General features: G+C 40.7%; 1 protein-coding gene across 9 annotated transcripts in view; it reads left to right on the top strand.

Annotated features, from left to right (window-relative positions):
• ANKRD44 (ankyrin repeat domain 44) overlaps positions 1–15,912 on the top strand; it is a 136,726-nt gene that overhangs the window by 84,085 nt on the left and 36,729 nt on the right. For 6 of the 9 annotated variants that reach the window (XR_004549888.1, XM_034065083.1, XM_034065087.1 and 3 more), the window contains exons 7-14: positions 553–695; positions 2,048–2,260; positions 3,680–3,758; positions 6,838–6,952; positions 10,626–10,708; positions 11,987–12,104; positions 14,548–14,616; positions 15,339–15,479. Coding sequence is in view for 8 of the 9 variants with exons in the window: in XM_034065083.1 (XP_033920974.1) it covers positions 553–695; positions 2,048–2,260; positions 3,680–3,758; positions 6,838–6,952; positions 10,626–10,708; positions 11,987–12,104; positions 14,548–14,616; positions 15,339–15,479 (961 nt within the window). In the remaining variant the exon portion in view is untranslated. The remainder of the gene's footprint in view (positions 1–552; positions 696–2,047; positions 2,261–3,679; positions 3,759–6,837; positions 6,953–10,625; positions 10,709–11,986; positions 12,105–14,547; positions 14,617–15,338; positions 15,480–15,912) is intronic. The other 3 variants (XM_034065089.1, XM_034065086.1, XM_034065085.1) reach the window with 1 other exon arrangement.

The raw sequence follows: 15,912 nt of genomic DNA, 5'->3' as shown, positions 1-15,912 counted from the left end.
TGCTGCACTCCCTTGAAATTTAGCTATTTGTCTCCTCAGTGGTGCTAGAAAAGATGCCTTCATTTTTACCATTTATTACAGTTATTCTGTATTGCTAATGAAAACCAACAAGTGTTAGAAGTTATGTTTGCAGATGACATCAACAGGATGCTGTTTTGTATTGTCATGCTCCTGTGCTCACTGTTCTTTCTCTTAACAGGGAGAATAAACTTCAAACTGTTATTTTTAGAGAAATAAATAGAAAAGAGGTGTGGTTTTGTTCTTTTAATGACTGGAAAACTAATGCAGGAAGGAGAAATTTGACACATCTGGTGATGGTGAATGCATGGATTTCTTGACAAGGATTAGGAACATCTATGAAAATGCTTTTTTTTCCTGTTATAAAACTGTGGCTTTTCCCCCTTATAAAAATGCTTTTTTTCCCCTTATAAAACTTACAGCATTGTGAAACAGCAGCAAAATGGGCAATGCATTAACAAGAAAGAAGTAATCTGGGAGAAGTGATGCTGTGGGATGATATATTCATTGATAACTATCTTTCATCTTTTGAAGGTCACCTGGAAGTTGTTGCCTTACTGATTAATCATGGTGCAGAAGTGACTTGTAAAGACAAGAAGGGTTACACCCCACTTCATGCAGCTGCATCCAATGGGCAGATTAACATTGTGAAACACCTCCTTAACCTGGGGGTAGAGGTATGTGGTAATGTGCTTCCATATTGCTCCATATTTGAGGTATTATTTTCTTCTTTATTAGAACTGCTGCAGTTATTGGCAGATCTTCTAAAGAAAATTGTTCCCATTCTCTGTACCACCTTGTGCTTCATGTGGTTTATTAGTGCAAGAGCCAGGAAACATTCTGGAATAAAGTGTCTGATATGGACAGTAAATTCCAGGCCACCTTGCTGAAGAAATCAGGAAATACATGCTGTTCCTGTAGAGGAAGATGGAATAATGAAATTTCCCTTGGCTCAGTGTTCCTCTTGATATGATGAATGGTTGTTCTCAACATATACACTGCGAACTTCGCTAAACAGCAGTTCAGGCTGTTTAAGTTTAGGACCTGTATTTCCTCTGCAGCTGACAGAGGGAAGGAAAAGATTGCTTTAACTCTGGAAAATAACTTTTTTTCAGAGCACAGACTTCTTTTAGTGTAATATTGTCAAGTCAGTGGTTCGAAGCAGCAGTGAGATGACCAGAGAGCCTGCACTGGTTAATCAGAGATGTCAGATAAAGCCATCACATTTGCCATGGTATTTTCAACTGCCAAAAATATGTCAGAAGTCCATGTTCACAGGCTCTACACTGTGCAGTTGAAGGGGAATAGGTGTTTCCTGTTATTACCAGTACTATGCTCATAGCTACCTTTAACTTCCACATTCTGCGCCACTGGGGATGTGATCTTTGAGAAGCCTTATTTTGTGGAAGGGTATTCACGTCACTGCTGGATCTTTTGTACAATCTGTCTTGTCCTATTTTACAGAACAGCAGTTGAATACAAAGCCAGTCATCAAGAAGTAATATAATCTTAATTACATTTTTATAATGCTGAGTTACCGAAAGTGGTTTCTTATTGAAGTGTAAATGTCTGTGCAGTTTCACCTTCCCTTAACGCAGACATCTTCATTCCCTTCCCAAAAGAAATCTGTAAAAAAGAGTTCTTAAGCCTGATTCTGTTCACAGAAATTCTATAGTCAGTGTTTTAATTACTTCTTAATAAAGATTGTGAGCTTTTTATTTATCCTACTTACATGTGAAGGCTTTCCAGCTTTTGTCATCATCACTGTCATTACATAGCCCTGCTATCAGTGTAAGCTTCATACTGGCTTTTAGAAATGGCCAGTAGGATAAAAAGTTAATAATTGTAAAGGTGAAGCATTCCAAATTAATCTCTTTGGGAGTATATTTTTGTCAATGAAATTTGCTGGTGAGACATATGCCCTGTGACAGGTCAAGCCGACAGCTGTTTCCATTTGCAGTGTGTGATGTGTTTGTAAAATGGTTAGCTATGTCTGTAATTTTAACTATGTCTCTTTGTCTCATTTCAGATTGATGAAATGAACATCTATGGAAATACTGCACTTCACATTGCCTGTTACAATGGTCAGGATTCTGTTGTTAATGAGCTGATTGACTACGGTGCTAATGTAAATCAGCCTAATAATAATGGATTCACTCCCTTGCATTTCGCTGCTGCCTCTACTCATGGAGCACTGTGTCTTGAACTACTAGTGAATAATGGGGCAGATGTTAATATTCAGGTAAAACTTGCATTGTGGCTCTTTAGTTTTACTTTGTCCCATTTTGCGTATCTCAGGAGACTGGAAACTCTATAAACAAGGGCAGCATGGCTTTAAATCCTTGATGGAAGTAGAGTGATGCTGAGGAAATTAATCATTAAGGTGTTTGGATGAGATTGCTTCCCAGCAGAGGAGCTCTCAGTACCTTGATAAATATAATGACAGCTTGAAATTCTAGGCTAGCCACTCACCTGAAGGCATAAGTCACTACTAAAATATAGTTCCAGGAGCTCTATCAAAATGTTATCTTGGGTAGTGGTGGTAAGTGAAGGAACTTACTTGCTGGTGTTTTCCTTCCCCTACAGTATGGATTTAATTAAACCTGGTTCTAAAGAGTTCCTTTCGATTTTCCTGGGGAAGTAAAATCTAAAGGTTGCTTATTTACCTGTTTTAGAGCCTGAGTTTATGAAGTCTGATTCTTTTAGGATATCTGAATGTTCTTGAGATATAATTGAAGCATCTTAATGAAGCTGAAAGGGCCTTGCTGTTAACCCACAGAGGGTACTGGTATGCATAATGCAAGACTTGACATCTCTGAGTTCATATAAGATTTTAACTGCTGTACTTTAAATTGTGTGTTTCAGTTTCACATCTGTAAAACCAGTCTCTTAGCATTTAATGTCTTTGGCAAGTCCCTTTAGATCAGTAGTCAGTGCATTATTTAAACTCAGAATTATTAAAATGAAATTAGGGATTGTGTTAGCCAAGGAATGCAAAATCCCCATGCCAATAAGCACAAAGTGATGTGAGTAGTGAGACTGCTACCCTTTCCTTGCTGTTTTGTCAGCTTCTCTGCTTCCCCTATCTCAGTATCTTTCTCCAGAACCAAAAACACTAATCTTTACTCATTGTACCTTTCTTTTCACATGCCTTCCCTGTTTTCTAATGGTATTTTGTAGGCATCCTATTTTTGATTGCATGGAAATTTATTAACCAGAACTTTTTAATATAATGGGGTTTATTCTGGGATGTATCTATAAAATGCAGATTGATAAACAGGATATAGTTCTTGAATCCCTCAGAGACTATCCTACTTAATTTTATGCTTCCTCTGTTAGGGAAAATATTGATTGAATTGGAAATGTTGCTTAAAAATAATATTAAAGGATAATATGTTATAAATCTGTAGTTTCTAGCATGTATTGTATACAGCCAGGCTGTAAAATCATGCTCTACTCCAGCCCCTTTGCTACTCATTGCTGAGGAACTATTTTACTTGTATGCTTGTACCTTCTGCATTTATCATCATGTATAGCTTCAGTCCTGCCGATTTTTGAAGCCAGTGGAGGTTTTGTCTGTAGGATGTTGAGCTGAGAGACTTCAAATTGTTACCACCACTTTACATGCTAAATGATTGGGTTTCTGTTTTTTTTCTGTTAGAGTAAGGATGGGAAGAGCCCATTGCACATGACAGCCGTCCATGGGAGGTTCACACGGTCGCAGACCCTCATTCAGAACGGTGAGTTTCTGTGCTTGTTTAATGACTCTCCAAAAGATCAGGCATTTCCAAGGTTGCAGTGTTTAGCTGTTCTCACCCAGGGAGCCAAAGGTCTGCTCTGAGAGCTGCTTAGCTCTCCATCAGCTTCTGGCTTTGAGCTGCACTGACAGCTCTCATTCCAGCATGTCATTACAAGCTGAGATTTTGGTTGTTAACAGAATCTCTTATTCCTCCAGCTGACAGGGGTCCAGCTGATCTATTGTGATTCTTAACCTGAAAACAAGAGTTCAGAGCTGTATTTGGGTCTTCTGCTGAGAAGCAGACACAACTTTCTTTCTCAAATTACTTAAAAACTGGAAAAAAAAATCATTGCTCTCCCTTGAGAGCCCTGGTGCTGTTAGAATTCGGACCATTTTCTCTGCCCTCCACTCAGTAACTGTATTTCTCTCACCTCCTTTAGCTCTACACCTTGCCACTGTCTTCATTAAGTGTTGAATAAATACTCAGGAGGGTAGACCAGTGCCAACCTGTTTGTTCTGGCATAGCCAGGATTCCTGATTATCAGTCATTTATCAGGTATCTCCTTTGTCCAAGAAATCTACAAAGTATAACAAATATTGTTGTTGGAGATCTGGCAGAGGCCTGTTTCTGATTGACAGAGGCTGCTATTATTGCTTGTTTACTTATGCTTCCCAGCTTTGGCCACTGTACCAGACAGGATGGTCTGTGGTTTGTGGTTTGGTTCTGTTGTTTTCCAAAATCCCTAACTTGGAACCTAAGTGAGATATTGAAAATGGCTGAACAGTTACTCTGTAAATGTAGTGACACCTATATTTACACACAGTTGTACGTTAAAATGGAGGTCTTCAGTACATCATGCTTCTTTCACGTCATCATGCAAACTGTTGTAGTATCTCTTCTTGCATAAGTAAAATAGTCATAATAAAAGGAGTTTGGGCAAACTGAGGAAACTGCTTTAGTGCGGTTTTTTAGCTCTTTAGTCAAATACGGTCTCTGACTTAGAGCTGTTGTTTGCTCTCTGCTGAATTCGTGTGTGAAAGGACTGGAAGTTCTTCACCTGTCATTCATGCTTCTCTACTCTTCTTCAAGCTACTTGAGGTTCACTTCTTTCTTTCTTCATTTGCTGTCCTTCTAATGTTAGTGTTGTGCACAGATCTGGTTGCAAGTGACTTTATGCCTCATTGCCGTGGGATATCGTGGAAGAGAGAAATGTCAATGACTTTAAGTAGAGTTTCGTTGTACAGTACTTAATGAGCTGGCTAAGGATCTCTCCACTCCTGGCTGCTGTCTCTAGTGACTTGTAGAGGAAGGACTGATTACCTTTAAATTGGAAGGCTGCAAATATAACACCTATCTTTAAAAATGGTGAAAAAGCAAAGCTGGAGAATTTCACATAGGTCAGCCAAAAATTCTGACATCATTCACTTGGGGAAGAGTGGGCAATATCTGGCATGGATTGCTCAAGAGCAGAAGACGCCAAAACATCCTAATTCTCATCTGCTGCAGGGTAGTAGGCTTTGTGATCACAGCACAGTCCTCTGAGTTTTCTGTGGGAAAGTAATGTTTGTCACCCCAGGGAAACTGTCCCAGCATTTCACTGACCTTTATCTGCAGTTAGAAAATGCTTTATAATGCTTTAGTGGAACTCTTCTTGTTGGAGTTATGGCCTGTTATCTCCTGTGTATAGTGGACATGAGTAAGTATCATAATGTCCTGATGTTAGCAAGACTTTTTATATGTTTTCACAAAGTATTCTCATAGAAAACCAGTGGGGTATTAAAATGTCACAGTGTTGGTGCATAACTTGTTGAAAAACTACATTCAGAGATTAGTAATGGATTGTTGTTGAAATGGAAGGTGTAGTGAGGCAGTGCTCAGTTTCCCTCCTGGATCTGGAACTATCCAGTATTTTCATTAACAACTTGGACAGAGGAATAGAAAAATGCACTTTTAACATTTGGAGAAAACACGAAGTTGGAAGAGACTGTTAGTTTAGCAGAAGGATTCAGAATGGAAAATGATCCTGTAAAATTGGAGACAGAAGTTATAATGCAAGTAAAGCAAAGCAAAGATCCCACACAAGCAGGAGTATCCATTGAACAAGTTAAGAATGACAACAGCAGAGTGAGTGGCAGCTCCTCAGGAAGGGTTCTGGGGCTTGCAGAGGGTTGGAAGCTTGTGATGACCACAAGTCAACAGTGCCATGGTGCTTAGAAATATGGTCAACAGTGTACATGGTGCTGTGCAGTGTACAGGGGTTTATAGATAGGAGTGTAGCCAGCGGGCATGAACTAATCATTTTACTCAGCTCAGCATTAGGAGATGTCAGCTCTAGTACTGCTTCTGGCTTTTGACATTTCACTTCCAGAAGGATGTGAGCCAGCTGGAGTGCAGCAAACCTGACTTACAAGGAGAGACTGAAAAAGTTACAGTTCCTTGGTCCAACAAGAAAACAAGGGCCAGATGGCAGTCTTGTGTGGGTCAAAAGCTGTGGCAGAGAAGAAAGAAATAATATATTTTTCCTGCTTGTGAGCATAAACCACAAGATGACAGGTTTAAATTGCTGCAGTTCTACTTAAGTACTGTTTGGTTGTTCTTTGGTAAGGCACAGAAAAGGCACACAACCTGCTTGTTGTTTGTAGTGTTTTCCTGCTGGCCTCTGGAGCAAACTCTAACACGTCTTACAGGTAAGGCTGAGTGGCAGTGCTTTTATGAATGAGGGCATAGTTTCAGCAGTTTATTTTGCTAGTTTAATTTAATACATCCATTTGTGCCTTTAGATGAGCAGCAAGTCTGAATCATATACTTGACCGTGGTATATCATCCTGTTCACCTATTTGCCACCACTTTTCTCCATCACTGTAGCTGGAGAGAGAGGTGAAGGTGATGCTGCCAGATCACATTCAGTACCAGTGGCTGACAGCTGGCAGCTTGCTGTGTGCTGGTTCTTGGTCTCTGAAATATAGTGTCTCTGTGGCTGGACTGGTAATGCTGCACTCGCTAGAGAGAAATAACGTTTGTGGTCACTGATTCATGCTTAATCTTTCAGTGTTAAATGGTATGAAAACGTTTCTTGCAGGAGGGGAAATCGACTGTGTTGATAAGGATGGTAACACCCCTCTACACGTGGCTGCAAGATATGGACATGAGCTTTTGATTAACACCCTCATAACCAGCGGAGCTGATACTGCCAAGTAAGTGGCTGAAGTGGAGCTGTTTCTGGCGATCAAGTGTCATGTCCAATGCCTGGAAACACAGTTACTTCTTAGGTTCTGAAGTGTGAAAGTTAAAAGGGATAAGTATAAGCGTAAGTGTGCTGTACTTCAGTGAGTGACATGAGGCTAATAGATGAACACTTGGGAACAGAGGGGAAGGAAACCTGCTAACTTCCTATTGTGCCTATTTACATGATTACAAGTACTGCTTCTTTTTCCTGCAGCATTGATGTGGCACAGTAGTATATAACATACATGAAAGACGTATGTATGTAAAGTGCATCTTGATCGCATAAAGATATAAGAAGTCCATAGTGATGAACTTGTACAGGAAACATAACTGAAAAAAATTCAGATGCTTTCCAAGGGTATTGTGATCATATTCTTTGGTATCTGAACTAGGTTAATTTTTAGTGGCCTGTTAGATATGGTGAATCATAGAATCATAGAATAGTTAGGGTTGGAAAGGACCTTAAGATCATCAAGTTCCAACTCCCCTGCCATGGGCAGGGACACCTCACACTAAAGCATGTCACCCAAGGCCAGGTCCAGCCTGGCCTTGAACACTGCCAGGGATGGAGTATTCTTTTGTTTTGTATCTTTTGGTATGACATAGGATAATCAATATAAATGCAGTATTGCAAAGCAGCTGTTACTAAGTATTTCTGATCTCAGTAGAAGCAGAGCCTGTCTTGAAGTTGCATGGTTTCTCATATTCAAGTGACTGAAATAATAGGACTGCTTTTATCTGACTTGTGAGTTTGGGAGTCTTTTTTTCAATAGAAGGACTAGCAGTTGAAATTACACACATTTCTAAATGCAGTTAGTGCTTTCTGCTTCAGTTAATTCTTTTGTCTTGCACATGTGTCAAGACTGCACCCACAGTATGATAAACATTGTCAACGCAGACATTGACAAGTGCTTGATTTTTAAGAGTACTTGAGTATTGGTTAGTTATCTTCAGGTTCTTATGATCTGTCAAAGGAAAATAGCAAACATGAAGGTAAAGAAAGGGGTGTAAGACCAAAGTAATGCAATTTCACGAGGGATATTTGTACCGGGTGTTTAATAGCAGCATCTGATTTAATGAATGTCAGTTTTTGGTGGCTACCTCCACGTGTCTCTAAAATATAGTTTGGGAGTTCTCCACCTAGAACCTGCCATAGGAACTGGTCATGTTTCTTGACTTGCCTAGTTAGGAAATCCTGCTTGCAGATGCAAATGAACTGGGTTTGATTTTGAAGATACTTGCAGCTTTTGGTACTTGTTTACTTGATGGTGTTTAAGAAAGTGGCACATATTCCTGTATCAAGTACAACTGTCACCATGCAAACCGGTGTGGAACAGCTCTTCAAATGGCCTGGATAATGAAACTCCACAGGCTTCAGCTAACACCACTGGGGTTTATTAACATAGCCAGAATGAAGATCTGGGTGTCTAAATAGATGTGTATTTTTCCTAGCTCTTTCTCCAGTACAGTAATTCTCTTATCTTGAGGTTTAAAGGGAAAATGAGATACAGTGGGGTAGTCCACTCTTGGAATCAGGGTTATCCAGTTAGAAATTTCTGTTTCACACTTGGGTGACTGGAACATTGATCAAATTAAATACTTTTTCCAGCAGCAGAAATAAGTGATATAAGAAGTTGTCTCTAAGATACCAGGCAGATCCAAATGATGCTACTGTCTATGCTGAACAAGGAGCATTGAAACGCTGGGAATGGGCTTTCATATGTGCTGCATGTAAATAACTGGCTGAGCTCCCTGAGCTGGCTGTGACAATTCTGCAGTGTTGTTAGTGACAACTGCAGACAGATCAGTCAGCCTTTGAGGCAACTGCATTATAGGGGAAAGTGCGTAAGTGATGGGAGGCACCAGTGTGAACAGCAGAACAGGAGTGTGACCTGGTTAGCAGATGTGCAGATAGTGATTTTTGATGGAAACTGGCCAAATCATGTGCTGAGTGGAAATCTTGACCTAAAAGAAGAAAAATACTGCTTCCAGTAACTAGGTAGAGGGGGAGATAGAGGGAAATGGGTGTAGGAAGAAGCACAGCAATACAGAATGTCCAATGTTAGCTTAAATAAATGAATCCACAGAAAAAAAATGCAATCTGTTTATACAGATACAGCAATTTGGTGGAACTTGTGCTGTTCCTTTCAAAGAATAGGCTGTCAGGTCATCTTTTAATACATTTACTCTTAGACGTAGATTGCTGACACTAGCAAAATTAGAATCTGTACAGCACCACAAGTCTCTCTGTAGTGTAGTGCACCAGTGAGAAGGACACATTTAGTGTGAAGACAGAGGAAAGATGAACCTGTGGGTTCTGGAAACCGTAAGCTTTTTAAAGACAAGCCAAACTTATTTAAACACGTTTATGTATAAAGTGTTGGAGAGAGTAAAGTATCTTTATAAACACCCACCTTCACTTTTGTCTAAAGCTTTGTAAGCTATTATGATTTACTGTGAAAGTAGACAAGCAGAAAGACAAGTTCCTTCATGGATCCCTATCTGACATCCTCTTCCATGAGGTGATCATACTCACCCATCCACCAATTGTCTTCCAGAAATGAAGGGCAGATATGAATCCATCTGCTATTGTTCAAGAGCTTGTCATTTGTCAAAAGTATATCTGCTGAAGCAGGCAGGAGATGCTAATCTTGTTGAGATAGTTGGTTTCAGAGGTCTGTGTTTGTGTGCACTTGGAGGGCTGCCGATAGGATAGTATTTCTAGACTAACAAGTTGCTTCCCACAAAACAATGCTAAGTGACAGAAGCCAAGTTCTCCAAACCCAAAAGTCTTCTGAGACTAAACAGTGGTGTGCTTGGGGACTGAACTGGGATCATCTGTTGATATTAATAAAGGCTGCTGAGTGCTCAGCTTGTTTAAAAACTGTGTGGTTGCCTGATAGAGATTTAGCCTAATGATAGGTGCCTACCTTTTCTTTTACCGAGCATGTCTGCTCTTAGAAGTTCATATTGTAATTGAAGAGTCATGTGTTGAACAAGGGGAAAAAGTGAAAAGGAGTATGAGGAGAGTAGCTGGAGCAAATAGGAAAATCAGATGTTTGGTTCTTAGGATGTGGGAAGAAAACTGTGTGTGTCATAGCAGCCTAAAGGAAAGTGTGAAGGAGAGCCTTCAGCTACCCTAACCCCAGGGGAGAGGGAGGGAAGAAGTGGAGGCTTTGAAAACCCACATAAGAGCTATCTGAAGGATGTTAACTGCAGGAAAAATGGGTTTCAGAAAAAATACTAAGAAGATTTAGGCATTTACTTATACCTCAGAATGGCAGTTGCAGTATCTGTGGCTGGTGCAGAAATCTGTGCATTGCGCACCAGGAAATGGACTCCAAGCACTATCTGCTCTCTCGCTTCCTTCCTTACCTTGGTTTTTGCCTTGAATTTTTAGAAACCTTCCTACCACATTCTGTTCAAAGCCTAAAGCCAAGATATTGCTGTATCAGAATATTTTTAACTCCCAAGAAGGCTGCTAAGGCAATACAGATAAAAATAAATGGCAGAAACCAAGGAAGAATCTTCCTTGGAAAGGATAAAAACCGTTGCTTTTGAGGAAGGAGCTTTTCATGGGTCGTGTCTGTGTGTAACCTGCATTTCCACATCACTGTGTAATGAGGCTGTTGTGCCTTTCAGGTGTGGGATCCACAACATGTTCCCTTTACACTTAGCAGCGCTGAATGCTCACTCAGACTGCTGCAGGAAGTTGTTGTCATCGGGTAAGTAAATCCCACAGTGTCTGTGAAGCTCCAGTAGTGTGTGTCTCTGCTGCTTGTGGCCCCTTTTATACTCATTGTTGTGGATTGTTCAAATGAAAGACTTCCTGTGCTGCTGTGTTCGCCTGTGTGGTGTAATGTACGGGAGCACGCGAGGCTTTCCTAGTGGCATGCTGGGACTTCCTACTATCCTGTACTGCTCATGCCCGAAATTCTTTTCTCCTGGCAGGTTTAGAGAGTTTATATTAATTCACCAGGAGGAGGGAGGAAATTGAGGACCCTTTTTCCAAACTGTAGGACTGTGAGATGCTGTCTTGGTTTGGGTTCTTTTCCCCCGAGAAATAATTCAGGAAGTTACCTCCTTGGTTCTGCACTGTTGTGGGTATTTACATCTCACTGATAACGGTGTATTCTAGATAGAGCTAGAGCGTGTCTCTGACTTTGGACAGAGTAAAGGAGTTAGGCTGGCCAAAGCTCTGTGAGCGTGAGATGGGAAAAGTGAAAAGTGTAGTGTTGAGAGAGCAGTTCTCAGGAAACCAGAGCCCAAAGCAAACGAAGGAGCTTGCTCACACAAGTGTTACCAAAGAGGCATTATCAGGTGCCTAATCCCAAATTCTTTCTTTCCAGGCAAGAGCTCCCAAGAATTAAAAAAATCACAAGGCAGATCATACGCTTTTTCTAGAAAACTGCTTTATTACTATATACCCAAAATCTCCTACAGTGACTTTTTCCCCTAAACTTGAGTCTTGTAGGATAAAGCATGGAAAATGGTAATTGCATACCCATTCCATTAAACCTTTGGCCTTGACCACTAGATCTGAAAGCAGGAGAAGCAGCTCTGGGTGACCAGATTCAATACTGCCAAGTTTATATCCTTGGCCTTGTGCACCTTTGAATATCAGCAAGTGCTCCTGGAAGCCTCTTTTCAACCTGAAAACCACATACAATAAAAATGGCCCCATTTCAAAGTCTGACTCTGTGGTTTTTCCTCATTTCTTCATGTTCTCTGTCTTCATGTCCTGCTGTTGCAGTCCTCTTGATAAGTATCTGCCTCATAAATGCCTGTCACACTGTTTTAAATAGGGATGTGGCAAGGAGAGCTGGATGTGGAAATAGATGCTCGTCGACTTTGCAGCTCTTTTTATAGAGCTGCCAAACTGGATGGAGCAGCTGCTCGCCGTTCCCCTGACAACCTCTTTCTGACTGTAGTTGCTTGTGTTCTGTTTCTTTCCCAACTAACTGATTTTTCTGTCTCTGCAATGTTTCTTGTGGTTTAACTAGGACAAAAGTATAGCATAGTGTCCTTGTTTAGTAATGAGCACGTGCTGTCTGCAGGCTTTGAAATAGACACCCCAGATAGTTTTGGAAGAACGTGCCTCCACGCTGCCGCTGCAGGAGGGTGAGTACCTGCCACTGTAGCTGTTGTAAGTTATTTTGTGGCTTCGTTGCACGTTTGGTGCCAGCCAACTTAACTGTGCCATCCACAGAGGAATTTATTGTGGTGCAAGGGAAGCAAAGCAGTCTGATGTCAAATTTGGGTCACTTGAGGCTGTCTTTTTCCACTGCCCTCATGTAGGGGTTGCTTGCAAAGCAAAGGAGATGGTCTGATTCTGTCTACTGCAGAGAGCTGGGCGATTTGAAGCATGGCTTTCAGGTGTAGGGTAAAACTCTTTCTTTTCATGGCCTTGAGAAGACTGCCTCAGCTTCAGATGGGGGTACTGCATAATCACTCAGGTCTGTCTTTTGAACACAAGCATTATCGAGTGCCAGAAGTCAGCAGGAAATCATCAGCACCTGGGACAAAGTGAGTAAGGAAGAGGAGCTGTAGCTTCTGCGATGCTGCTGGTAGGGGAGTTATTCCTGGCATCCACCTTTGGACTGTGTTCTTGCCTGAAAATGCGATAGTACCCATCATATTGAAACCCTGGAGTCCGAATACAGCTCATCTCCTTCTTCCCCATTTTTCAGGTGCAAATTGAAAAGATACTAAAAGAAATTACAACAAACCAAAACAACAACTAAACCAACCCCAGAACAAACAAATAACCTTCAACCTCCACATTGGAAAAGCAAAAGACTGTTGTTCTCTCAGAGTGATGCATTCCTGATAAGTGCTGGGAGGCCAGAAATGGCAACAAATGAAAAATGAAATGCACCAATTTGAGTTGTAAATGTAGCATCCAGTTAGTTTAAATATTTCCAAGTAATTGTCAGTGGAGTGCTGTGAAGTTAACCTAGCAAAAGGACAGAGCATTTGGCAAGCACTGGGTTTTGACTCTTCTGTTGAGTACTTTATGGCTCAGTAAACAGCTGAAATGGAGCCTTGGCTACAACCCAGCTTGGATTCTCTGTGGTTATAGCAAGCAGAAATGGTCATCCACAGCAAGCACTTGGCGGTCTTTCTGGAAGTTGGTTTTTCTTCTCAGTGAACCAAAACGAGTATCACAAAGTTTTTATCATTACAAAAATATAATAAAAGTGGTCCAAATACTGTTTCTATCATCTTCATGGTGTTACCCTTCTTGATACCTCTCTGACATTTAATATTGATGTTTAATAGCGGGGTATGACTGTCGCTTGGATGGAGATGATTATGCTATAGTTCAATAAGGCTGCACCCCAAAAGAATAAGAAAAAACAACCTGGAAGTCTGAAAGAAAAGGAGAGGCTTTGTAAGAGGCAAAAGTGGCTCACAAAAATAAACCATATTTTTCCAGTGGTTTACTGCAATTGTCATCACAAACAAGTGTTTTTATTTTTAGTACATTGTGGTGAGTGTTCTGTAGCTATTTTATGCAATAGCAAATTAGAGTAGGGATGAACATATGCCAATATATTGCATCCAGTCTTCTTTTTTTCCTGGAGCTGGAGCTATAGACAAGGAATTCATTTTTTTCCTGACACATGCTGTTACTCCAGTTATATCAACGGGAGTTGCATGAGTACTAGGAAAAGAACATGCTTCACAGGCCTGCTCATCTGATTGTGAACACCAATGATTTATTGTCCCTGAGAATGACAGGGAGTCTTGGAAAGTGCTGCACTTCTTTATGCCATTTTCTGGCTTGGAGTCATATATATATATTTGCTTGCATTGCAAAAGATGTGAGAGTTGAGCTGTTTTGTTTTCTATTAAAAATCACCTCGCTTTAAAGATGAAGAAGCAGCTACGATGTGGTGAATGCCTTCAACAGATACAAAGGAGTCCAACTCATCCACTTATATAAATGCAATATTTATATGACAATAACTTCAAATAGCTATGCCCCTTATTCAACCAAGCGCTTAGAGATGTGCTTAAATCTGTCAATAGTCAACAAATCACACAGAAGAGTTACCCTATGAGGAACTCTTGTGATTAACTCTCACTAAGTAAACAGGATTTGAGCAAAGTGATTCCTGTTGACTGCTTTGCTGAACGGGGGTGGAATTCGTTAAATGTCACCTCTTCATTATTGAACTGGCATTTTATGAGCTAGCAACAACTTCCTCCTAAAATTCTCTTCTAAAATGCCAGTTCAGTGCGGGAAGCATTAGCACACAGCTCCCATTGCAGACTGCCAAACACACCGAACTCACATCACAGTTACTGTGCTCTGTTTGGAAAGCAAATTGTTTTTCTTCTGCAAACGGGAAGTTAAAGGTTTTCTAGAAAAAAAGGAATTAACTTTTTAAAGCTTCATGTTCTATTGGATTGAATTTCACATTGCATTTGGCTCTACTTTGGTTTTACATGGCAAATAATACAAAACGGAGGAGCTTTCTCATTTTGAAGGCAGGGGACAGCACAGATGTAAACTTCTGGTTTGTTCATGTTTTGTTTTCTTTCCTTCTCTTTCCAGTAATGTTGAATGTATAAAACTCTTGCAAAGCAGTGGAGCAGATTTTAATAAGAAGGACAAATGTGGGAGGTAAGTAAATGATGAAGCTCATTTTAAAAGAAAAGAATCTAGAAGGCTGGGAAGAAAAACTTGCGTCAGTCTGGAAATCATATCTTCAATGAATAATGACAGTAAAATAAAGTAGGAGTTTGGCCTTCCCTGCAGAACTCTTGCTGCCACAGTCATATGCCAGACAGACAGGTGCAGACTTCATTAAATACATAAAAGCCATCCCACCCTCTTGAGTTTTCTGGTTTAAAAATATCACAGGTCTATTTTTTCCCTTACTGCTTCTCTCATTGCCTAAATTCTTGTGCTTGTGTGCCCAAGACAACACCTGGGTTACAATGGGAGGGTTGCTGTGATTTGACGTGCCTCTCTGAGGGGCTTTTTTCTCCACATGAAGTGTTGCTATGCCATCTAAATAAGATGCTGCGAGGGACACCATGCTTTGCTCGGCTTCCCAACAGGAAGAAAGTGGCATGTATGCAGAGCAACAGCAGAGACTGGAAATAGGCTGTTTGGAAGGCACAGGTTGATGATGTGTATCCTATTAGGCTTTATAGGAGCACCAAAACTTCCTATTAGCACAGTGTTTTGTTAAATTTCCATAACTTTGCATTTCATCACAGGAACACAAGGCACAGATACTGACTGCTGCAAATCTGTAGCACTGCAGCAGTTAAGATTTTTTCTTATCCTTGGTGGTGCATATTGGAATACGAGGTAACAAATTGTCACTTATGTTGCAGGACACCTTTGCACTATGCAGCTGCAAATTGTCATTTCCACTGTATTGAGACACTGGTGACAACAGGAGCCAATATTAATGAAACAGATGACTGGGGACGCACCCCTTTGCACTATGCTGCTGCTTCTGACATAGACCGAAAGTAAGGAAACTTCTTTGTATTCCTTGTTTAAAGTGTTCTGCTAAATTAGAGTCATTCTATTCTCTTCAAGATGCTATTTCACTTGAGCCAAAAAAATGATCCTTCTAGCAAAGGAATTTCCCTCAGATGTACGCATAGCTCCACACTGAGTTGCTCTGACTATATGCCAGATCCCCAGATGATGTGGCATTTCAGCTCAGTTACTTTTGATGTAACCCACAGTTTTGCAGCCACAGTGTCCTAATGAACTATTTTGCACCACATTTTCTGTTTTTCTCTGTGGTTTCCTCACACGAGTAAGCTCAGAGAATTTTCTACATCTGCTTTGCAAGTCCCTCAGAAGGGATGGAGCAAGAGACAGGAGCAGAGGTTTTCCTAGGTGGGCTGCAGTGACAGAAAGACCTTTAGCCATTCTGACAGGCTTTCTTGAAGA

This window comes from Melopsittacus undulatus, chromosome 8 (assembly GCF_012275295.1).
Source record: "Melopsittacus undulatus isolate bMelUnd1 chromosome 8, bMelUnd1.mat.Z, whole genome shotgun sequence".
Classification (NCBI taxonomy): domain Eukaryota; kingdom Metazoa; phylum Chordata; class Aves; order Psittaciformes; family Psittaculidae; genus Melopsittacus; species Melopsittacus undulatus.
Note: the sequence above shows the minus strand (reverse complement) of the source record. Positions and strands in the feature narration are given on the sequence as shown.